Source organism: Strongylocentrotus purpuratus, unplaced genomic scaffold (genome assembly GCF_000002235.5).
Source record: "Strongylocentrotus purpuratus isolate Spur 01 unplaced genomic scaffold, Spur_5.0 spur5_scaffold_4, whole genome shotgun sequence".
NCBI lineage: Eukaryota > Metazoa > Echinodermata > Echinoidea > Camarodonta > Strongylocentrotidae > Strongylocentrotus > Strongylocentrotus purpuratus.
The window spans coordinates 19,816,616-19,842,454 of NW_022145610.1; the positions used below are offsets into that span (position 1 = coordinate 19,816,616).

Consider the following 25,839-nt stretch of genomic DNA (forward strand, 5'->3'; position numbering starts at 1 on the left):
ATATAGTAACAGAGAGAGAGAGAGAGAGAAAGGGGAGAGAGCAAGAGAGAAATAGAGAGCGAGAGAAAGGCAGGAAGAAGGAGATGGGGACAGGAGGCAGGTACACCACCAGGTCGTTAGGCTTGTTTAGATTATTCTTAAAAAAGAAACAAAAAAGGAGGAAAGGAATAACAAAAGGAAAGATTTGTTTTATCTTTCCGTAGGTTTAGATTTTTGAGCTTGGCTTGTTGGTGGGGAGTATTGGCATATCATGAATTTACACAAGATTATGTCATTGTTGTAACTTCCGGAGCCTATGACCTACAAGCATTGCTTTCTCTTTAGGCTCCATCATATTTTTTCCTTTATACAACTTAGTCTTATGTATTATTCTTTTTGTTTGTATAAACGCATCCTAAATGGAGTACAAAATGTAACATGCTAAATGTAATGATGTATTATACAACATGTGAAATATGAAAATAAACTGAAACTGAAACTGAAACTGAAACATTCTTACATACTCTGGTATTCACATGAATAAAGATTTTCTGGATCTGTTCTTTTTTTCTTTTGTTTTCCTTTGTTACATAACCTGATGTGATTTACTGTTGCTGGACTTGATATCTTCTTTCAATAATTCTTGATAACGTTCTAATTTTCTCTCTTTGGCTTTCAAAACATTTGGCTCGGTGGGGACAGTGAGCTCTATAAAAATTGCCTTGGTTGTACCCCCTTTCTCGAAATGTATCATTATGTCCGGTTTTCTGTAGTGGGCATAATGTTATATAAGGTATAATCGATACACCATTCATTCTAAAAACGGGAAAGTCTGCCAAGATGGTTACATGAATATCATTTTTTCCCCTGCATTTCTTTTCAACTCATTTACAATAAAACACAACACGCTTAGTATCTGTAAGTTAATCTACCTTGTTGTAATGCCACTGAACAATTAAGTGTTCAGGATATGTACAAGGGTATACCTTCGGTACATTGTAATGCTCTACATGATGGTCACACTCGTGTTAGCTCTGTCACTAGAAAAAGCATTTATGGCACGGACCTCAATATCATAGACCCCTTCTGCATCGAATTCGTACTCTATAGTGGGGTCGGTGGAGTTAAAGAGATGTCCCCCTACATTCCATTCACACAGCTCTATGGTCCCCTTCAGAGGTTGAGCAGTCAATATCACAGGAAATTCCATTGGCAGGGTGGTAGTCCAAGTCCCATCCTCGCCTTAATATGAGAAGAATAAAAAAAATCAGGTATTGTATTACACAATCAAGTGTTAATAGTTTTATATCTGAATAAAAGTTCAGGTAATAATTTGTATTTTTGCGATGTTCGGAATGTGTACATGTAGCTTGCATTGTTACACAAGCTGACAATATTATGCTCTTTCAGCAATCATGAGGAATAGTTATGGACTACTATTAGTCCACTTGGCTCAGTATAACCATAGTTCACATTTTCCCAGTTACAATTTTTTTAAATAAATATATATGAAAATCTTTTAGACAGTAAGACTTAGGGTCAGGGTAAGTACAGAGCCAAGAGGAGTAAACTGAAAGGAACCTAAATTTAATTCAAGTTCCTTACGGTACTTATCTGCCAATCTTTCTACACTTTAGGTGATATACTTGTATGTGTACGATTTCATTTCAATATATCTGTTTTGCCATTTTTGGACAAGATCTACTTGATGAAACACATGTCCTTTGATGTACAATGCTATAATTGTTGTATAACTTTTATAAGAATTGTTATGTCTTACCTGAGAAGCTATCTATTGTGAGATCTTCAATATCTTCCAACACAGCAATATACAATTCGCGATGAGCACTGCTCACATAATTGTAGAGAAAGAGTTGGACTGTGTATAAATCTGGGACGGCATATGTGTGGTTAAAAGTCAAATTTCTGTAGTCTTGCTCATATGGAATTGGTTCCCACGATTCTGATAAATTGAAGACAAAAATGTGAATTGTGCAATTCAGGCTAGTTTTAATAATGAGTTAACAAAAATAAAAGTATTCATAACACACAAATTAACAACTTTAGAAATCATGACATTTATCAATGGGCATTTTACGGTGTTGGCCAAAATATACAGTCATTCTAATGTAATGTAAGTACATGTATTACACATTTGGCTTTCCATCTTATTTATTGGAGGGACCATATAAGACATAAACATTAATACAGGGATCTCATGCAAATTTCAGATTGGGAGAATGTCATCTCCATTTAAGTGGTGACTGCTGGAGGAGCAAAACTGAAAAGTGAATTTAATTTAAAAACTACTATTATGGTACTCATACTCTTCAAGAGGTATAAGCCCCAAACTTTATTCAGCAAATACAAGGGCTAACTCCCCAAGACCACAGAGAATTGAACAGTTGGGGGGGGGGGGAGTGGGGTGCAAGTATGCTCGACCTGCTAATACAATATGTCAATTAGATATTAAATGCTGAAAAAGGTTACCAACCTATAGCTCCATCTCCATAATCTATGTCACCATGAATATCAGTGGGTATTCCATCACTTGTATAGTTAACATACATCTGAAGTGTATCCTCCAGGGGATAGTGAAGTGGTGCATTGAGGAATATATCCAGCGTAGTGATAGGGTTTTCAACGATGATGGTGGTATACTCTGAAGCCTCGTTAATCTCATGGTACATAGTTGCTCTCAGAGTATAGTTTCCTGTGTTCCAAATAAGTTACAAACAAGATTTGTATTAATTACTTTTCATCATTTATTTCCCTACTCTAAAAACTTTCTAATTATGAAAATCATACCGGTAAGCTTTTACAAATTGGAAAATACATTTTTTTGCTCTATAGTTTCCTGTGTTCCAAATAAGTTACAAACAAGATTTGTATTACTTACTTTTCATCATTTATTTGCATACTCTAAAAACTTTCTAATTATGAAAATCATACCGGTAAGCTTTTACAAATTGGAAAATACATTTTTTTGCTCTTTATAGTTTCCTGTGTTCCAAATAAGTTACAAACAAGATTTTTATTAATTACTTTTCATCATTTATTTCCATACTCTAAAAACTTTCTAATTATGAAAATCATACCGGTAAGCTTTTACAAATTGGAAAATACATTTTTTAATGTTCTTATACAATTACCATGGTATACAATGAATAAAAGAAAACATAAAACACACAAAGAAGCAAGTAAAATGTACCATGTAGCTTTTCTTATAGGAATTGCACAGAATAAAAATAAAAGATAGGATGTCTTCTTTACCTGGCTTCGAAATAAACAACCACACTTCATCCACTTCATCTGGTCTTCTAGCTTGGCGGTAGGAATCAAAGTAGAATTCTAGTTCAAACGTATCTTCATTATAGGCACTCCATTCAATGAGAGCAGGCCAACCAGACTCCGCAGCAAGAGAGCCAATGAAAGGATGGTTGGTCTGAACAAAATACTCACTGACATAAAACACCATTCCTGTAATCTGGTGAACAAAATGAACAAAACACAATTAACATATAACATCCAACAGACCAATTCATACATTTCCCTTTTCATCTCTTAAAAAGAAATCTATTAGCTTTTATTTCCTGTAATAAGTCTCCAAGCACTATACAAAACAAATTTGCTTGCACTACCAAAATGATCAAAATTCATGAATAAGTGACCCACAACTTCTTAAGGCCCGGTCACACAGAGGGGACGCATGGGGAACGCACGGCCAGCGCATTGGAAATTTGCAATTTTGGCCAGTGCGTTGTCGTGCGCCCAACTTTTGTCGAAGCTACAGCGAGCTGACACCAAATGCATAGCGTGTTGCTAGCGCGCTGAGCGCATACAGGGCGCATACAGTGCGCATACAGACCGTACACAGAGCGCACATGATAACAACTTCCACGAATGCACAGCGTGTTGCTAGCGCGCTGGACGAATGGTCCACGCATGCACCGCGTTCTACGACGCACGGCCAGCGCATTGGAAATCGGAAAAGAACGTGTGCCTAACTTTTGTCATAATTTTGGAAAAGCTAGCGAGCTGACACAAAATGCACGGCGTGTAGCTAGCGCGCTGTGCGTATACAGAGCGTGTGCTCCGCGTATGTCTGGCGCTGGTCTAGCGCGCTCCACGCATGTCTGGCGCTGGTCTAGCGCGCTCCGGCGCATGTCTGGCGTGCCTTTGGCGTGTATATTCATGCGTCGAGCTCGGCGCACGTTTTTGAGCATGCTCAAAAAATCCCGACGCACACAGCGAATGACGACGCATGCATAGCGCTGGTCCAGCGTTGGTCCAGCGCGCTCGACGAACGAGTAACGAATGACGACGCACGCCTAGCGAACGACAACGCACTGGCCCAAATTGCAAATGTCCAATGCGCTGGCCGTGCGTTCCCCATGCGTCCTCCCTGTGTGACCGGGCCTTAAATAAATAACATACTATACTGAGATAATCATGGTCTGTGAAATTACATAAAGTTCATTTACATTATGTGCTAATTGATTCTTTTAAACATATGCATCTTATTCTTGTTGAATAATTTGATTACCGGTACATGTACTACAGTGAAGAAAAAACTAGATAGAACTTCGACTGCGCGCAGTCGAAAATGATATGCCTCCGTCATAGTACAATTTTACAAACCAAAACAGAAGAAATTTTTCAAATTCAAGTTCAATTGTAATCCATTAACAGGTTCTCAGAATATCGTGATAACAAGCAATTTCTCATATGACCCTTTGATCTTTGACCTCATGACCCTAAAATCTACTCAGTTCATTGGCTCTGCAGTTAACTTGTCCTGAGTTAAATAGTAATCTACCATTCAGTTCTAATGAGAATGCGTTCACAAGCTATTTTGCATACATAATGAGCCCATGACCTTTGACCTTGACCTCATGACCCCAAATCTATTCAGTTCATCGGCTCTGCAAGATACATACATGACCAAAGTTTGGCAGGAATCCATCCATCTGTTCTAATGATAATGCGATCACAAGCTATTTTTGCATACATGAGCCGCATGACCTTTGACCTTGACATCATGACCCCAAAATCTAATCAGTTCATCGGCTCTGCAAGTAACATACATGACCTAAGTTTGGCAGGAATTCGTCAATCGGTTCTTGAGATAACGCGATCACGATCGAGCTATTTTTGCATACATAATTAGCCCTGTGACCTTTGACCTTTGACCTCGTGACCCCAAAATCTATTCAGTTCATCAACTCTGCAAGATACATACATGACCAAAGTTTGGCAGGAATCCATCAATCTGTTCTAATGATAACGCGATCACGAGCTGTTATTGCATACAATTACATAATGAGCCCTGTGACCTTTGACATTTTACCTCGTGACCCAAAAATCTACTCAGTTCATCGGCTTTGCCAGATACATACAAGACCAAAGTTTGGCAGGAATCCATCAATCGGTTCTTCAGATAACGTGATCACGAGAACGGGACGTACGGACGGACGGACAACCCGAAAACATAATGCCTCCGCCTACTTTGTAACGAAGGCATAAAAAGCCCAAGACATGATAACTTTCATTCAAACTGTTGTAAAAAAATAGAAAAATTCTTTTCTTCTCCAGAAACGAATCAAGACATAATCTTTTAATTGATAGTCGTAATTGGATAAAGATCAACAACAAAATCTATGTGTATACACTTTTTCCAATATAACTTCTTCATAAAACTTTTGATTGGTGCTAGAGAATCAAAGACATATTTTTAAGTTTTCCATCTCGCACTTATCATTCTGATGAGTGTAAGATGAATAGCCTGAATGAAAGTTTTCTTTTTAAAAATGGCAAAAGTTTGAATGACAATGAACTATATAGTGTACTTCCTCCGCTTTCTTCTTTTGTTTAAAAAATCCACTTCTCGATCATCCATCAATAGTTATATAATATTGGACAAGTCCTAGCGAAAGCAATATATTCATGTTTGACACGAAAACATAGCCATACGATATTATCATTATTATCTACATGTATATTTAATAGTCTGACTAGCGAAATATTTTTTTAATACTAAATATGGCTTTAATTGTTTTCATGTGATATCGCCATTATATCGATATCGATAATTGAAGTTCCTGGATGACTGAGAAATATGAAAACAATACTGGTTCGACATCTCATCTGGGTACTGCGCTAGAGATATTGAATACACTACTTATTGTACCACTTGGAACCCTTATATAGATAATAATGAATTATACTTACTAGCTCCACAAACTTGATTTGTGACTCACAATACACTGCTGTATTGTTAATCTCACTGTAAACAGTCACAGACACATTGTGTGATCCTAATCCAACGATGTTTTGAAGTTCCATGGGAAATGGTAAAGTATCCAAGAGCACCGCATACAGGTCATCATTTTGCAGTGCACCATGGGAGAATACCTCATCAAAGACCGGGTAACCATCAAGTTCCATATAATAATACAATGGATCTGGAAACTCATGGTGATTGAAGATCAAAAGATCTGACTCTCCAAGGATGTAAATGTCATAGTTATAGGTCAGATTCACACTTCTGTAGGAACATATTTCATAATATATCTCAGAATAGACCAAAACTTCTGAGAAGTGGGCTTCCGGTTGGCCTGCCATACAACAGTTTGTGAAAATGTTGTATGCAGCTGGTTGTGTATATTTGTGCGTTAGCTGTTCCTGAAGATCAGTGGCATTTGTAGTGTAGGTAATGTTGTCATTGAAGTCCCAGTAGCACTCAAAGAACAATGTAAAGTCTGTCCAGAATGCGATTTCGAATGTTTGATTCACTTTCACTAGAGAGGGGGTGCTCACTGTAAACAAATCTGAGGTGGAGAGAAAACATGGAGAAAATGTCATAAAATCATGGAGCTACAATCGAATACCATTTGGATCTACAAACCTTATTTTCTACAACTTAGAGAAAAAACAAAAACAAAAATAAACACTCTAAAAGATACAAAAAACCAAGAATAAAAGCAGTGTTGATATCAATCTAGTACTTCAATGTTAAATGCAAAAAAAATATTTTTCAAAAATGAATCTTACTCTTTCAGTGATAAGAAAAGCTCCATATATATTAAAAAAATCTTCAAACACCCGTTTTCAAAAGCCTTTGAATAGATTTTGGTTGTGTCTGTATTAGCACTAGACCTAGACTATAAGGATTTTTTTTTTCACGAAATAAATTGATCTTATATTCATTTATATGTACATCATTTAGACCCTACTTTTAAATTTGTTAGTCTTGTAACCAATGTCTCATACCATATCTATATAAAAACTGAATGATTATTAAACAAATAAATAAAAAATGGATCAGTAGATGGACAGATGAATAACTCACAGCATACATGGCATAGCCATGTTTTCATATTATTGCCTCAATTGACCTACAACACAGTCATATGTACAAACTACAAAATATGATTGACAAAACATTTCTGAGATACTGTTTAAAGTGGAAAAAGAATAGGAAAATGGGGTTTTCCCTGCTCTCAATTACAATGAAAGTGTTTTATCCAAATTAATGGAAAAACATGAAAGTCATCATTCATAGGCCTACTGTAGAATCTAGTCTACTTTATCAAGACTCAAAACAAAATTTCACTGAGAGCAATAAAGTTAAAGTGTGAAAAAAAGCAAAAACAAACTAACCAACTCTTTCATAGGTCTAAGCCTTGGTTGTCAAATTACCAGGGTGCTAGCCTCTTGGTCAATGGCCCTAGCGCTCGAGCGAAGCGAGCCAGAGCCATCGACAAGAGGCTACCAGTACCAGGTTGCTCTCTTTAATAATGATAATTTCCTCGGTCAATTTTTTAAGTGTTTTTCGACCACTCAAAAAAAAAAAAAAATTGTAGGCCTAGACTAGATCTAGATCTAGAGTCTACTGTCTAGATCTATTTGCACACATGCTGAGGCTCTCTGGAGCTATGCTACTTGCTAGTATGAAGTAGGCCTAATGCTAGTTATGGCAACACTGTTGTCAACAGTTGCGTTTGTTGGCTTAGGGGGGGGGGGGGGGGCGTCTGATACCCACAAAGTCTGACAAGGACATCCTATTTAAACTAGGCCTAGATCTAGACTAGATCTAGTACATACTAGGTCTAGATCTAGATTGACGCTACCCTTGACGCTACCCTTGACGCTACTTTACTGGAGGGCTTCAAGGGAGCGCTTTCATCCAGCATCTAGACCAAGAACTAGATAGTTTATTCCTCAGTACATCCTGACTTATGGATCCTGCTGAGTTTATCATTATCGTCGTAGAACTAGAAGTAGAAGATTCTACGGTACATTCTCATCAGAACTAGACCTAGTCTAGATCTAGATCTAATCATCTAGGCTAGATTTTAGTAATAATAGATCTAGATCTAGATCTAGTCTAGATCTACTAGTCTAGTCTACGTAGGTCTACTACTAGATCTATCATCATCTCCTGATCTAGATCTAGATCTAGATCATACTCGTAGATGTCTAACAGTAACAGTTAGACTCTAGACCTAGTTCTCTAGACTACACACACAAAATTGCCAGAAATTTTGATTTCAAAGAGAAGGGAAAGAAAGAAAGAAAGAAAAAGTAACCAGCTGTATCTAGGTCTAGATCTAGACTAGAATCTAGGCCTAGATCTAGACTTGGGCCCCCTCAAAATAAAATGGAGATCATTCATACTTACTACTTAGACTATAGAGTCTAGGCCTAGATCTAGGCCTAACTTGTTAGACCTAGACTAGACTAACGTACGTTAGACCTCTAGATCTAGATCTAGACCAGGCTAATCATTCTTCATTTTCATCTGCTTTTTCAATTAATGAATAGTCTAGACCCTAAGCCAGGCCTAGATCTAAAGTTAGGCGGCTAGGTCTAGGCCTAGCCTAGCCCTAGATCTAGTCTAGTTCTAACTTTTTTAACTTCTAGATCTAGAATCTACTTCTAGATCTAGATCTAGATCTATCATCACACTCACAGACATCATTCATGGCCCGAATTCACAACAGTGGTACAAAACCCCCCGGGGGTTTAAACCCCCTCCTAGGTTTTTGAAACCATGGTTTAAACCCCCCGGGGGGGGGGGGTTAAACCTCTCTCTCTCTCTCTCTCTGATTCACCAACGTCACGATGGTTTCATTACTACCATGCCATGGTACAATCCAATGTGTTCATTCAGCCTATTGATGCAAACACATCTAGATCTAGATCTAGGTCTAGGTCTACTTTAGTCTCTAGACCTAGGCCTATAGACTAGGAATATGTCTAGATCTAACTTAGATCTACACCGGCTAGAAACAATCTCTTTTCTACTAGATCTAGAAGGTCTAGTCTTGCAGCTGCATTCAAATACTGAACGCCTAGCCCTAGGCCGTACCTAACCTACGCGCAGCTCTAAAGCCGCGCCTACCGCTACGGCCGGGCTGGGTGAACGCATATCATCACCCAAATCGGACTCGGCTCAGTCCTCAGCTCAGATGACGAATGAGACTGACAAGTAACAGCAAATCAATGACTGGAGTTTTATTTCATTAAACTTACTCTCATTTGCCCTTACGCCAGAACCAGTAATTGCAAGGTGAGATGTGATCACTAAGAAGACGAACTTCCATGTTAACACCACCATGACTTCCATCATTTTCGACCTTTTTCTCCAACAATTATAAGATATCATGCAGACAGTATTAATGATATCGATATCTAATCGACAAATGCGCAGTATCGATATATAAATACCAAAGACCGCCAAAGACGTTTAAATTATATTATGACGTGATTTTGTTTATGTTTTTTTAACTAGTACTTTGGACGGTATTTCGGGGTCAGGCGCGTACGCAGGGGGGGGGGGGGGGGGGGGGGAGACCAAAAAAATGTCCTCTTACCCCCCCCCCCCCTTTACCGAAGATTTGGGGAACACGAATGCGGTCCCTCCGACCCCAGAATGAGGAGGGGGCAAGGCCGTAGCCAGAGGTTGATATTTTTTTTATTTTTTTTTTGGGGGGGCACATTCATTATTGATCGACGTCCTGGGGAGGGGTCTAAAAAAGTTCAACCGATCTTGGAAACCTTGGCACGTGCCCCCCCCCCCCCCTCCGTGGCTACGGGCCTGGGAGGGGGCAGACATGTCTCACAACGAAAATAAATGATCAGATAATGTGGCGGATGGACCATTTTTTGCTTTCCCAAATTAATTCATATCTTTTTACAAAATGCACATTTTGAGGGGAAAACACCCTGTGAAACCCTGTACACACCGACATGTATGACTGTACCGTATGAGGCAATCTTCACAGCCATTAGCAGTAGAATTTCATGGGCCAATAATTGAAAAGGCCGACACCCCTATAAGACACAATCTTAAATTTCTGCTAGGATGGACTCAGGGGGGCATCGCCTTTAGACCTTTTCAGTGAGGGTGGGGGCGGGGGCGGGGGTGTAGAGGCCACCGATTACTTACAAAACTAGCCACCAATTATGACTCCCAATGTCTACACATATAACCCTATAAACCCGGGACTGGGGGTAAATTAGTTTTCTATTAATAGGCCTACTTGCGTATGCGCACATGGTCATTTTCCTCGACCACGTAGGTTTATTTCGTCAAGACTAGTCAGCATCGTATAGCTTAATAATAATACCTACACTTTTTACTCTCCCAAATCGCAGATTTTCGAAATAGTTCCTCGTCAGTTTTTGCCGAATTACAAGAGTCCATGTTGGTTCAACAAACAGAATGAACTCTACTGCTTGCCATATTTCTATATCATTGGCATGCATAAATGCGGTACAACAGATCTGTGGGATAAGATCACCCAACACCCACATGTCCTGGCCAGCGTCCCGAAGGAACCACATTGGTGGTCTATAGACGTAGGCGTGGAATTGATACACGTAACATACCAATTCACCAAAAGGAAGGTAGGTTTCAGAGCTAGGCTTACATTATTCTTCAATGGATTAATACCAATACGTCATGATTATACAAGGAACTATTGCACATGATATTTACTGTCATATCCACGACTTCATTCAATAAAGCCTTCGTCAGACTTAAAGTATCATTGTTTCCATGCACCCCCGCCCCCCCCCCCTTTCCCCACTGTTATTACCCTTTTACATACATAATAATGTAAAAGCCGAATATAGACATTACAAAGACTGATGTTCGTTAATTTTAATATCTATATAATGACGACATGGTAAAAGTTCTGATGGAATTATGAAGAAACGTCAATACCTCAGTCACACTACCGAGACCAACAACAGATCGAACAAACGATTGCATTACCCCCAGTGGCTATAAATCAGTCTGTTTGGAGCCTTCGGCGTTGAGTCGGTTTGCCGGTGTGACTGAGGTATACGTGACGCGAATGACGAGATCGGAGACGTCATTTGTCCCCGTTCTTCTACTCCCGAAGCATTTCTTTAACCCCTCCCCGTACATAGGCGCCGGAAGTGGGGGGGGGGGCAGGGGGGGCAGTTGCCCCCCCAGTCAAAAAGTGGGGGGGCAAAACGCATTTTTGCCCCCCCAAAACGCCCCCCCCTCCAAAAAAACAAAAAAAAAGCAGTAAAGGAATAAACATGGTTTGTATTTTTAACCCAAAAGAACATAACAATAATAAAAACCTGAATTAAAGCACATATACCATTCCATTCAAAGAAAAGGAAAGTTCACAGGAATTAAATTTTTATAAACATTGCGCATGCTACCTATACGGTTTATAATAGCGATACGCGCATATCGTGGACATATTGTGCGAGAATGGGAAAACGTGTCTGTTTTTTTTGGTTTTGTTATAGGGGTGAGAAGACATGAGCCCCTGAACGCTGGCGTACTGATGGGGGGGGGGGGGGGGGTATATCTATACGATACCAGTGATTTACACATGTTGCTATTATGACATGATTTTCCGGTATTTTTTCTCCATTTTTTTTAAAGTCATACCTTTTTATGCGTTTGTTGGAAAATAAGAAATTCCCAAATTACAGTCGGGCGAAAAATACGCTTATTTAGAAGCCTTTATGACATGGTCTGCAAAGTTGCTGGGCTCGAGCCCCTCCCCCCTCACTTTTTGAAAAAGTATGTTAAAGAGAAAAAGAAAGAAAGACGGAGAGAAAAAATAAGTGACCTGCCAATGTCACAAATAAGGCATAAAAAATGCTCATCTGACCGTAATTAAATGCCTAAAACCCCAGAGCTGACGGGTGCTCCGCCCCCGGACCCCACCAAGGGCCCTAAGGCGGGCCCCTGGATGCTCATCTGACCGTAATTAAATACCTAAAACCCCTGAGCTTCCGGGGGCTCTGCCCCCTGGACCCCACCAAGGGCTCTAAGGCGGGCCCCTGGATGCTCATCTGACCATTATTAAATACCTAAAACCCCTGAGCTTCCGGGGGCTCTGCCCCCTGGACCCCACCAAGGGCCCTATAAGGCGGGCCCCTGGATGCTCATCTGACCATTATTCAATACCTAAAACCCCTGAGCTTCCGGGGGCCCTGCCCCCTGGACCCCACCAAGTGCCCTAGGGCGGCCCCTGGTTGCTCATCTGACCGTAGTTAAATACCTAAAACCCCTGAGCTTCTGGGGGCTCTGCCCCCTGGACCCCACCAAGGGCCCTATAAGGCGGGCCCCTGGATGCTCATCTGACCATTATTAAATACCTAAAACCCCTGAGCTTCCGGGGGCTCTGCCCCCTGGACCCCACCAAGGGCCCTATAAGGCGGGCCCCTGGATGCTCATCTGACCATTATTCAATACCTAAAACCCCTGAGCTTCCGGGGGCCCTGCCCCCTGGACCCCACCAAGTGCCCTAGGGCGGCCCCTGGTTGCTCATCTGACCGTAGTCAAATATTAAAACCTCTGAGCTTCTGGGGGCTCCCCCCCCCCCTCTGGAACACGTCAATGGCCTTAAAGAGGCCCCTGGATGCTCATCTAACCGTAATTAAATACCTAAAATCCCTGAGCTTCCGGGGGTTCAGCCCCTTGACACCCTGCCGAGGCTGGACCCCACGCCAATTTACGCTCTACCTGATCGTTAATACTTCACTTTGAAAAACGTTCCGCGGGACCTGCATGTAACGTGTAAGACTGGTGGTGATGCAGATTTTTCGTCTGCCCCCCCCCCCCTTCCGAACGTTTTTTCTCATTACGTCACTGCCCTCGGAAGGTGAGCCCCCTGGAATGTTTGCCCCCCCAATCCCAAACTGCTTCCGGCGCGCCTGTCCCCGTATCTTTACCACTTTAAACAGCACGTCAAATAAGCGAGATGATAGGAGAGAAAGAAGACTCGTCTATCGACTGGTATCTCAACTGGTTCAAGACTTTTGGAGTTAAATCGATTGAGTCAAGTCCTTCTCAGAACGCTGACGGTGATGTCACTTTCCCCAAGGTTTTCTGTAAGCTGTCAGGACGTTTCTGTAGTTCTACTCTACATTGTGTTTGGTCATGACAGTGTCTCGAATTCTATCGCGGAAGCAGCAAGGGGGAGGGGCGTTTCTTTGCTTTGAAGGGGCAACCGTTTGTCACCGGAGCAGGAAAAGCATTAAACATTGCCCAGAAGGAAAACAATCCTGGTTTCGCATCATAAAACTTGGGGGAAACTGCACAGATGGAATAAAGTGCAAAAAACATTGTTAGGCCAACTTACACCTATTGCAGAAAGGATATTTGCTTATGTCACGGATCAGGAGGGACAATATTTTCTCTTGCTAAGGGGATTCTTTTGCCGCCGGAGGGCTAGGATCGAACATCGTTTTTAAAATAAATAGCTGCATTTAGCTTGGCTATACAAGAGGAAAAACTGTAATAACGGAACAAAACGCATACAAACAGATGCAGGCATGCATATAGGGAATCTGCTTTGTCATATGTGTTTTTATTAAAAAAAACTTAGGATACAACAAATGAAGAAAGGGCAAATTTATAATACTAGGGGCACTTAATATATTGCGGGAGGGACATGTAGTCCTCTGGAAGGATATCACATTTTGTTGCTGAATGGGCACTTTTCTCGTTTGTGTGTGGGGGGGGGGCACCAGGCAAAAACATTTTTTTTTTTATAACTGCTTGTCAGAACAAAAATTGCCATTGTGACTCTCCCCTTTTTGAAAAGCCAGAATCCACTTCTCACTAATCTTTACTGTACTCCTTTTCTCCATGGAAGGCGATGCATCGATCAGTACGTCTTGGGACCTTGGGAAAACTTGGGAAGAAGAGAACTATACCAATGCTGACCTTATCCACGCGGTCCAACCACAGGCTAAAATCATCATGATCGTCAGAAATCCAACTCAAAGGTATCCCGATACAGGCGCGTACACAGGGGGGTGTTTGGGGGGTTAAACCCCCCCCCCCCTTTGGTAATTTTTTGTGTGTAAACACCCCCCTAAATTTCTCTAAAACCCCCCCCCCCCTTTTGGATTTTTTTTTTTTATTAAAAAAAAAAAAAAAAAAAAATTCCCATGGTTGACCTAAAAAAGCTGACCTTACCCCCCCCCCCCCCCCCAACGGAGCAAAATGTCAAATTTTCAAATTTCGAGACCAAAAAAAAAAAAAAATGTGTCCTCTTACCCCCCCCCCCCCCCCCCCCCCCCCCGCTTATTCAGCGGTCGGCTGAGTCGTTGCGATTTTTTTTGGGACCAAAAAAAAAAAAAAAAAAGTGACCTCTTACCCCCCCCCCCCCCGCTTATTCAGCGGCTGGCTGAGTCGTTGCGAAATTTTCGGCCCGATTTATAAATGTTAAAACCCCCCCCCCCCCCCTTGAAAAAATCCTGCGTACGCGCCTGTCCCGATATATTGATTTTTTTGCATGAAATGAATTCGAAGTGTATAGGCTTACTGAAACGATACATTTTTTACATACAAACTATAGTTAAATATATTTCTTTCTTTTTTTGGGGGGGGGGGGGAGGATTCGGTTAAATTCTGTGGTTTATCGAGAAATCTGTTCCGAGGCAAAGTGTCGAAGGAAAGTGAAAGAATGGGGAGAAACAGGGATTTTATTCGAAGTAAATGGAGATTTGCATTATGTTCTTTTGTACACAATGCACACAGGTTTCAAAAAGAAGCAAAAGACTAGTCAATAATCGTCATAGACAAAAGTAGAGATAAGAATGGGAGAGGGAAAAGGATGAGAAAAGAAAATGATACGCCTACTTCCCGTACATTCTTCCCCAATCGGAGGTCCGCCTTGATAATAATCCTTAAATCTGTGGTTAATTCGCGTTTCATTGGCACCACCGCCCCCCCCCCCCCCGCCTTCATGATACCAGACGCCCCGCGATGGAGTGGTGAAGTGTGACGTCATCCAAAAAAAAAATCTATTTTAAGAATTTCTCAATTTTTATTAGGAACCAGAGCACTATAACACCGAGTTCACATAGGACATATATTTATTCAGATGGTCATATCTCGGTCAATACTTAACATAATTGGGTTTCGACATTCGGACATTATTTTTGATGCTCTTTTGGAAAATGAAGACAAATTGAGAAATTCTAAAAACAGATTTTTATGATGTCACAGCTTCGGTACTCTATAGCTGGAGCCACGCTACGCCCTGCGTTGTTATAATCATGTTTTACGATGACAATTTAGTAAGACAATGACATTGTAGCTCTCGACAACCTATCACATCATTAAATCCCAAATTTTCTTATTTTCTCCTCCATCAGATTTGTTTCGCAGTTCAATTACCTAGATAAAAGTGCCGCTGTCCTTGACCACGTAGCCAAAAAGAATATCCGGTGCTTCACCAGCTGTCTGCAAAAACATTCAGAAAGATACTGCATTTATACAGCGCCATGTGTAAGTTGATCATCCTACTTTATCATCTCCCGATGAAGTCACATCTTAATCGAGTTTCATTCTATTCTAGTGGAATGTAATAAAGTGGAGGAACCCGGATTCTCTAGTGTGGGAGGGGGAGGGAGGGAGGGGGTAATCACAAGTCAAAAAAACAAACAGAAACAAGAAAAACACCTTAATAAAACATTATAAAACAAAAGAAAATAAAACAAAAAAGTGAAGATTTGTTGAGGTGTCGTGGTCAAATGGATATGTCACCGGATTGTGGCTTATATGGTCCACGGTTCAAGTCCCCAACGTGGCACTAATATATATATATATATATATACATATATATATATATATATATATATATATATATATTGACTGCTATGAAATGGGATTACCCTCTATGCTCGTACGACCTTTTATCAGAAGTCATTTCTTGTCACAGGTCCATCAAACTGGAATAAATTACCCGAACGCATTAGATTTATAAAAAATATGAAACCATTTAAACAAGAATTGGCAAAATTGCAAAAGACATCCACGTTGTAATATGATTATGGTATGATATAACTCTTCTTTCTCTCCTCTTTGTATATACTTTATCATATCTTCTTCTTGTTTTCTCTTGTTGGTTTGTTATAGTGGTTGTATGTTGCTTTTTTTTTAAATAATTTTTTACTGTTTGCTTCAATTAGGATATATGGCATTTATAGATTTATATCATTTACATTCTTAATCATTTCGTTATTCTCTATGTTCAAATCTTTATTTATAACCTGGTTTGCAATTTTTTGTTTGTTAAAATTGTATTTTGTAATTTTCTATATTTATTTATATTTTGATATTTGTATGATATACACTGTCGCTCATAACATTGGAATATTTTTGTTTTACCCCAATTTATGGAATTATTTTTAAAATAATTTAGAAATAATAGATTTAGATAATAGTATACATTCTCACATTTTATTGAATAATAATTTGACAATGTGTGTTTTGCGTGACTGTTAAAGCATGTATATGCTACTATGCTTATCAACTAGGGGACCTTAAGTCATAAATGACAGTAATGAGGATTAATGCCCAACACACAAAAGGGCACTAATATAGCACATCGACACGATTTTGATCATGGGGCCTCACAGTTACGAGGCCATTGCTTTGTCACTGAACCATGACTGTGCCCATGCCTTGAGCCATAATGCATGGCCGTCCAGAGGATTTTTTTTATGTTGGGGACCGGGGTAAAATGCAATAAATAATTGAACATTTATTGCATTTTCTGGGTTTTTTTTAAATTTATGGAAACTGCCCCCCACCCTAGCCCCCGCTGCGTACAATTATGGTTCAATGACAAAGCAATGGCCTCGTTTTGGCGTTTCATCACAATATAGAGAAAGGAAGACGATTCCTCGTACCGTTTTCGAATCTTATTAAGCCCTATTTGTCTGAATTCAGTTTCCCACTTTCGCGCGAAGCGCGGAAGCTTTGACGTTTCCTTAAATTATTAGAGAAAGAAGACGATTCGTTGTACCGTTCTCGATTCGTCTAAATGAAGTTTCCCCTTCCGTGCGAAGCGCGGAATTTTTGGCGTTTTATCACAATATAAAGAAAGGAAAATGATTCGTCGTACCGTTGTTGACTCTTAAACCTTGTTTGAATTTAGTTTCCCCAAAAATTTTAAACCTCTGATTTCTTTAGCTGATATTATAGGGAAGTGAAACTTCGAGAAAATACAAGTATTGTAGTTGTAGTCACTCTCGAAGTCGTCACAGCGGATAAGAAGTCGCAGTTCGTAGAAATAAAAACTTGTCGGCCGACCGACAATATATATCTCACCGACTTCAAACTTATGCATTGATGAGGATCGAGCAAGAATACCGACACAGCAACATATTTACCCGTGTCTTTCTTGCTCCCTCGACGAGACGACTCCACCCAACAACCCCCTTTTCTCTTTTACTCCCACTCCTCCTCTCTCAGACTCTTACCTCCCCTCTCTCTCCTTTCTTTCATCCCCCGTTTCTTTTGTTTCCCTTTTACTCTTTTTTCTTCTTTTTTTCCTTTTCTTTCTTTTCTTTCTTTTCCTTTCTTTCCTCTCCCCCCTCTTTTTCTTTTTTCTCTTTCTTCTCTTTTCTTTCCTTTCTTTTCCTTTCTTTCCTTTCTTTTCCTTTCTTTCCTTTCTTTCTTTTCTTTTCCTTTTCATTTTTTCTTTTCTTTCCCTTCCCCTCTCTTTTTTTCCCTCTCTTTTTTTCCCTCCCCCTTTTCTCTTTTCCGCGACGGCAGCGCAATTTTACCGACAATATCCTGACAGGTGGGGGGTGTCGCACCCCCCCCCCCCACAACCCCCCCCCCCCCTTTGGCGACGCCCCTGCCTTTACCTGACATACGAATGTATATTAGCTGCTCTTCCAAAAGATAAAATCTCGCGCATAACTGGAAGAAAGCCAAAGAACGTGAATGACAGTAAGGCCCGAGGTCCTGCCATGTGGAACACAACTCGCGATCTCTTACAAGATTTCTTCAGGCCATTTAACAAACGATTTGCCAGCTTCATGAATGATACGAGATTCCTGTATAATAAGGGATGACAATCCTACGCACAAAAGATGTTATTCAAGAGAGTGAAAATATGTTGAGGTAAATATCCGATGGTGGAGGGGGAGGGGGGGGGGGACAAAATGTAACACCACCACCACCACCAGTTCTTGGATTTTCACATAGTTTGTTTGTTATGACGAAACAATGCGCTGGTATCTTTACCCTAAAATTTGTACCTATAACACTTGTTTCAGACACATACTTTTCACCAATCTTTATATGAGAGGATATCACTAACGAAATAAAAACACTTCATTTGAAATAAGGCTATAATACAAGATTACGAGTGGGCCAATGTATAAGACAATGTAGGGACAAACAGTTTAATAAACTTAAAAATATTGCAGGTTTTGCGAAAACGGTGCTTCATGAATTGTGTGGATATGGATAGCCGATTGAACCGTGTGCCACTCTGTAGGCCTAAATACTTAAACGTTGATTGTTTGGAAGTACGATGGGTACAAACGTTGATTTGATATTTAACAAGTTATTGGATACAATATTCTCCCAAATAGTTTTTAAAAGAATCCATTTATATGCTACGATTTTTAATTTAAAGCCTTAATTTATTCATTATTTACATAACAAGAATCTATGTGCGAAATTTTTGTAAAGCCTAAATACATTTACAAAAACCTCAAAAGTGAAATCAGTTAGCTCTTAAAGGTAAAGATCAGTTATGGTCATGCGATTGCATTGTGAAAGAAACGTTGTGGAATCGATCAGAAAAGGTTGATCATCTAGCATCTAGCATCTGCAAGGTTCTGGAATCATCAAAATGATAAGAAATTTGGCCCATTCTTCGTAAAGTTACAAGCACTATACACAGAAAGATGTATATGGGACTACCCTATATCTTTCACAGACCATGAGAGAAACAAATTTACCAAATATATGAATTAGTAGGCGGTTTCTCGGCAAAGTTTTTATCATCATGTATTAGTCAAAACATATTCTTTCACATGATTGGTAATGAAAGCTTTCATTTCATTTTTTGAATTTGGGGCGTTTCCAATACTGGTCTTTACCTTTAAAGATTTGCTAGATGATCAACCTTTTTTGATCGACTCCACACTGTTTCTTTCACCATCAATATTAATATTCGCATGTTAATACGTCTCCTATGTTTTGTACACTGTTTTGTTATTATTATATCTCGTATAGGCAATAGTTGGAACTTGTGTGTGTTCTCTGTTTTCTATATTGTATATAATCTGTATCTTATATATTTTGTATGGACTTGAATTGAAATAAAACTTGAAACTTGAACCCTTACAAATTATTTTTCACCTCTTCCCAGAACTCAACCTTTTCTAAAAGTGTAATCTTTGGCATCCCAGGTGGAAATTATTCCTCTTTTAATTTTGTTATTTTGTATGCAATATATCACATATTTCCAACTAAAAGGATCGTTATAATGTCCATGTTTTCAAAAAAGTATATGAATATAACAAAATATACGTTTACTTTTTGTATATAAAATTATATATATATATATATATATATATATATATATATATATATATATATATATGTATATAGGCACGTTCAACTTATCTCAATACTAGAATCTTCATTGTAACTTTCTTCGTCAAATGTATGTATCCATCATTTTGTACATTTGCTTATACTGTTTTGTGCTTTGAGAAAAATTGAATAAATACTTTATTTGAAGAAAAAGATATTTCATTGAACTCCAACCGCCAATAGGCTAATTATGATAAGGTCAAAAGGGATGTTCGCCCTCTACGGGCAGAGGATCAGCCTCTTTGAGCCATGAGAATGGAAGGGTAATCATTAAAATAAAATTGTTTGCCAAATCTTTTGACTTTGTGACTGCCATTCTTATATAACAGCTTGCATTGTCCTACATTGTGGCGCAATGTATATTAGAATACTAGATTTACAAAAACCGTATTCAAATTTCCTAAAAACACATTGGATAAAAATCCTGCAATGAACTCCCACCGCCAATATGTATTTATGATGCAAAGGGATTGGCCATGTTAGAATCGGCTGTTGTCTTAAAGGTAATAAAAAGTTTTGGGAAATTTTGAAAATTGGGTTGATAGGGATTATTTACAATTTTGATATATTTTGATGTATGCCCTTGTGGATGGATTATAAGCAATAGAAAATTTAGCCCCTAAAACACTTCTGCTTTCGAGAAAAATTGAACATAAAAACTTACCGGTGCTCCCAGTAAATTTTGATAAATTAAAAAATTTCAACCGCGACAACGATTACTTTGTATTACCTTTAAGTTTTAAATTCTTAATGAATAGGCATTTAAGTTCGAACAATCTTCGTCAACTCTCAGCATTCAATTTCATTTTATATCATTTCTTTTAAATTTTATTTCATTCAAGTAAGAGAGAAACCCATTCAATGTAGTGACGCGAAGTTGTCGTTCAATTTCGCCCAAGCTGGATAGACGTTCAATTTCGTCCTAAATACCAACTTCAATTTAATTCATAGGCACACACCTTCGCACTTTGAACGTTCGAATTAAATGAACAAGTTTTGTAGTTCTATGTAATTCTTACCGCAATTTTTCATATTTTTTAAATATATTTATTTTCTTTCTATTCGAGATATTCATGTACTCTCCTCGACCCGCCGCCATAGTCATGTATAAATGAATTTATTTATAAAAGTGGAGTTATACGAGCTCTTGCTTCAATGACGGTTTGTCAGAGGAATGAGATATTTCAAATATATAAGGCAAAGATCCCATTTCAAAGTACATAAAGTTTACATAATACATTCAAACAGATGCAGAACATAAACAGTAAACAATATTTATAAAACGACTGCTCAGATGATATATATCCTGGCCTTTTCGTGAATTTGAATACCTTAACTTTCATCAAGGCGGTGCAGGTGCGAATGTGAATGTATTTACGTGCATTTTTTTAAATTTGAACGTGCTATTTACACGTTTATGTGGGAAAATCATGAACTCGCATGCTAATATAATCAAATTGAATAAACCAGTTAACTTTTTTAATGTTGATCTCGGTGATCATTCTAATTCGCTCGAAATTGAATGATTGCATAGTTAAATCGGATGCAACTCTGATGAAATTGGGCGGAAAAACCTATTTGTTATTACTATTGTTATATATTTCGGTTTAATCATTATTATTATTATCATCATCATTATCATCATCACCATCACCTTCTTCATTATCATTATTATCATAATATGTTTGTGACATACACGTCATGTCGGATCATCATTCCTCACGTATATACCATTTCACTCTTAGTCTGAGTTCAGTTTCAATTTTATTTTCATTTTCAACAGAACAATCAAAATAAACAATAATTATAACAAAAAGACAATCACAGAAATCAATGTTCATTAATATAATGTATTTGCAAATCATTAATTGAATTGCGAGAGAGAATGTATACATTTGCTGTAATTTATGTATAATAGCTTCCTAAACTGTGGAAATGGAGAGACCCACTACGTTACAGGGTTTATAGATGTGTATCTCTAAAATAATGATAATCATAAACTTATGTAATCTGAACTACATATAAATTTGAAGAACAAAAAAGGGGGAGAAGGAAAATAAAAAGATAAATCTATAAGTGGGAAACGATAACATAATCATTAAAGTGCCATGATTTGAAAATGTACAATAACATGCATATAGGCCTATTATACATCTGGATGATCATGATTGTGAAGGCATGATAAGACAGAAACGCAGATATTTATATCAATTTACAAGAGTACAAGACCAAAGGAACATCAGGGCAGGGGAACAGGAAAGTCTCTCTCTAAGTGCCATATCGATTGACTTTGGCGATCATGCTGTTCCACAACCCTCGGTTCCTAGCCTTCTGTATTAGTACCACTCCCAGTTCTTTCACTCCTCTCTCTTCCAACAATTTCTGCAGACTGTCCATCCAAAGTATCCTCCTTCTTCCCTTCTCCTTCTTTCCCACAGGAAAGTACAATGGTATAAAGATGGCTGCACATGAGAAAAGAGAAGAAGAGGAGAAAGAAGAGAGCGCACGGTGTGAATGATGCATAGACAATGACCAGTTGCGTGTTATAAAATATTAGGGACTTTTAGATTTGCACGACACGTAGTGGACTGCTACGTGTACTGTGACATCACAGTGCCTTATAAGGACGTCACACGACACACGTAGCAGTCCACTATGCCGTCGTGCAAATTTAAAAGTCCCTAACGTTAAAAAAAAAAGACAAGAGGACGTGACGGGAGAGAAAACTAAATGAAGGTAAGGGGGGATTAGGTAGAACAATTAACTACGGAAAGATTTAGTTTGTTTCGTAAGATTGTAAAAGAAACCATTTTAATTTTCTTTTGATGTCATAACGTAGAGAGATCCAAAATATGTGTGGCCTGTATATAGAAAAATGTATTTTGAGCGAGAAGGGTTCTTATAGAAGAGGTAAATGAATTTCATCACAAAGTCTAGTTGGGTACATAATATGAGAAAACTTTTTTTTTTTTTTGGGGGGGGGGGCCTTATGAAAGGCGAAGGGATAGCATTCATTTTCTTATTGTAAGTATAAATAACCTGGCCTAATTGGCAGAGATAGACGAGAAGTCTCGGAAGGCAATATTGATCAGCAGTGAATCTTTAGATGTATAGTAAATAAAATATATATTTGTAATGATTAAGTGAATTTGTATTGCTCTAATCCTTTGAAGGAGAGCACCACCAAAACAAGCTACACATGACGTATTGAGATAGAGAGAACAAAACCAAGAAAAACATTTCCAAGGTAAAGCAAGTTCTGACGTACTACAGTCTTGCAAAGATGATCGAAATACAAAAACGTGGGAAAGGGTGTTGTGGGTCAGGTCAGTCAGTGAAAAGAAAAGGGCCAAGAACAACTTAAAGGTGTCAAAAAAATCACGGAGACACCGCCCTTATGTCGATCTCTTTCCTCTGACATTCCCTTATTGTCCTATATGATATTAGTTTACCTTTTCATATACAAGCATTCCGTATGCACTACGTATGACCGGACACTCTGTCCGTTTTCAGTCATAGTTTGAAATCCCGTTTAACAGAAAGTGGAGAAAAGGAACACGAAATACGAATGGTTTTGAGTGAGATATAAGATGCAATACCGTGTCGCCATATTGGGAATATCTGGAATTTACTGAGCATTACTTCAGACGACAAGATTTGAGAGACTGAATCATCATGATGGTGGATCGGCGAAGAATTCTTCTGGTGGCATCGTTACTCATGTGCATCGTATGGCATGGAGAAAGTAAGAAAAAAACTGTCCTTTATCAATATTAAGGAGGAAGAGGGAAATGTAGATGAAAATAATGAGAAAATAAAAAACGTAAAGAATCAGTTCGACTCTAGGGAGATGTCGGAGAATTACATAGTATTTATTGAAATATGTTCTCCGCCCAAATCTCTTCTAATACAATTCGTACATAATTTCTGATTGTGACGTTATAATCAAAAGACTATGTCTAATAATAGATTTTCTAAACGATTAGGGTAATCACTTAATAGCATTGCAAAATAATGTAAGACTTACTTACTTAAGTCTAAACATATTCCAACAGTATTAAGTTTCTTATTTAATGCATTCATTATATAATCATGCAGGTTAATCAAGGCCATTTCTGTAGTTACATTTTTTAAAAACAAAACTGATAATCACTTAAAACATGATTACTAACAAGAAAATCGTACAATCGATTATACACAATTCTTTCTAAGACCTTTGAAAAGAATGGGAGTAGTGAAATGGGGCGATAGTTAGACAAATTATGTAGGTTATCTTTTTTGTATTTGGGGATCACTTTAGAAAGTTTATGTTAAAAAGGAACAATACCAGAAGACAAGGATAAGTTTAAATATGGCATAATGTTTGCAAAATAAGTATTATTATTTTCTTAATAACTACCGGACTCAAAGTGTCAATACCACAACTACACTGTAAAAAAGAATTTGTTCATTGGTAATTTTTACGTATTTTTTCCATGTAGAATTTACTTGCAAACATTAGTTTTACCACTTACGCACTGAATTTAAGTCTTGCTAACTCAAACTTTCAATTTAGTAGAACATACGTGGAATATTTAAGTAAAATCAAATACATAAGAACTTTAAGTAATTTCAGCTTGTATTAATTTAGTAATTTTAACTCAAAATCAGAAATTATACGTATTACTCAAACAATTTATGTTGATTATTCTTATCTTTTTAAAGTAAGGACCGATGCAGTGCGTAATAGAAATATTTACATAATTTATGAATATTCATTAAGACCAAATTAAACTCTTTTTTTAAATAAAACAAATCTTTTTTGTGGTTGAATGAAAATTTAAGGACTTTAAAACATTTACTAATTCATTTAACATGGCTAAGCAAAGACAAGACAATTTTTAATTGTTACCCAGTTCAAAACAAATCAAAACTTGATATTTCAGGAAATTGTTAACCAATTTTCCTTTTAAGATGCTACGATCAAGTATATATAAAATTTGGAGCCTTTCAATATGTGTCGAATTGAAGCGTATGTAATAGTTTGTGATGGTGGTATATATATATATATATATACGGTTAAATCTTAAATAGAAGTAGTGTTAGTGATTAGTGGATGTTACTTGTTAGATTAGATGGGTACCAAATCGTGCAATATGTAATCCTATCATAGCTTTTTTTTTAATTATCTAAAATGATTACAATACTTAAATTATTTACGTTAATGTAACTCGATTTAACTGAGTAAAAATTATTCAGCAAAATAAGTAAATTCTACTTAAGATGCCGTAGGTAATATTTACTTAATAAAAATAAGGCAATTCTTTTCCTCAATTTAATTGAGTTATTTCGACTATTATTATTTTACAGTGTAGTACTACATCTGATTTTTTTTAGTAACTTCAATTATTTCATTTTCAGTTACAAGTTTAAATAACAATGATTTAGAACATTTCTGCAGCAAGAATTTGGCATAATCATTGTCATTAAGGTGATTTCCAGAATCATTTATTAATAATCCAATTTTTATAAAAATCTGATTAAAACTATGTCCTATATTCTTATCCCCGCATACAGCGTTCCCATTATCATATACAAAATTAGGCAAATTTTTTTTTTACTACCAAGTACCTCTTTAATAATGTTCCATGTCTTTTTTTACATTACCACTAGATTCCTGAAGTTTATGTTCGTAAAACCTTTTCCAAGCGTTCTATAACGACTTGTTAACATCATTTCTTATCTATGCATATTTTCTTAAATAATTTCTTAAATAATTTATTTTTTCTCCGAATCTTTTGTAATAATGTTGAATCGATCTAAGTCTTCTTCCTTTTCTTATTCCCTTTGATTTTGGAAACTTTTTGAAATATACTATCATATAACTTACTGAATTTCATTAAAAATCTATTTCCAAGTAATTTCAGCATTTTCACAAAAAATATGTTTGATTCCAGTCAATA

The 25,839-nt window shown here is 37.8% G+C and overlaps 1 protein-coding gene and 2 long non-coding RNA genes across 3 annotated transcripts; 1 reads left to right on the forward strand and 2 right to left on the reverse strand.

Moving 5' to 3' along the window:
- Positions 1–253: 253 nt before the first annotated feature.
- Positions 254–2,026, reverse strand: LOC115929353. Its single transcript, XR_004066439.1, has 2 exons — positions 1,760–2,026; positions 254–1,221 (listed from the first exon to the last, which is right to left on the reverse strand). It is a non-coding gene; the product is annotated as an uncharacterized LOC115929353 (long non-coding RNA).
- A 439-nt stretch (positions 2,027–2,465) lies between these two features.
- Positions 2,466–9,643, reverse strand: LOC100892682. The gene is made up of 4 exons (XM_030997214.1): positions 9,517–9,643; positions 6,211–6,809; positions 3,253–3,466; positions 2,466–2,692 (listed from the first exon to the last, which is right to left on the reverse strand). The coding sequence occupies exons 1-4, from the start codon at positions 9,611–9,613 to the stop codon at positions 2,466–2,468; spliced, it is 1,137 nt and encodes a 378-aa protein (XP_030853074.1). The 5' UTR covers positions 9,614–9,643.
- An 893-nt stretch (positions 9,644–10,536) lies between these two features.
- Positions 10,537–14,159, forward strand: LOC115929370. Its single transcript, XR_004066448.1, has 3 exons — positions 10,537–10,893; positions 13,225–13,371; positions 14,139–14,159. It is a non-coding gene; the product is annotated as an uncharacterized LOC115929370 (long non-coding RNA).
- Positions 14,160–25,839: the final 11,680 nt, after the last annotated feature.

Bases quoted from the DNA above. Each gene is read 5' to 3' on its own strand.
- LOC100892682 (XM_030997214.1), bottom strand. From the start codon at position 9,613: ATGATGGAAGTCATGGTGGTGTTAACATGGAAGTTCGTCTTCTTAGTG. The intron at 6,810-9,516 runs GTAAGTTTAATG...TCTCCACCTCAG, and splicing joins TGGCGTAAGGGCAAATGAGA to ATTTGTTTACAGTGAGCACC. The intron at 3,467-6,210 runs GTAAGTATAATT...TTTGTTCACCAG, and splicing joins AAATCAAGTTTGTGGAGCTA to ATTACAGGAATGGTGTTTTA.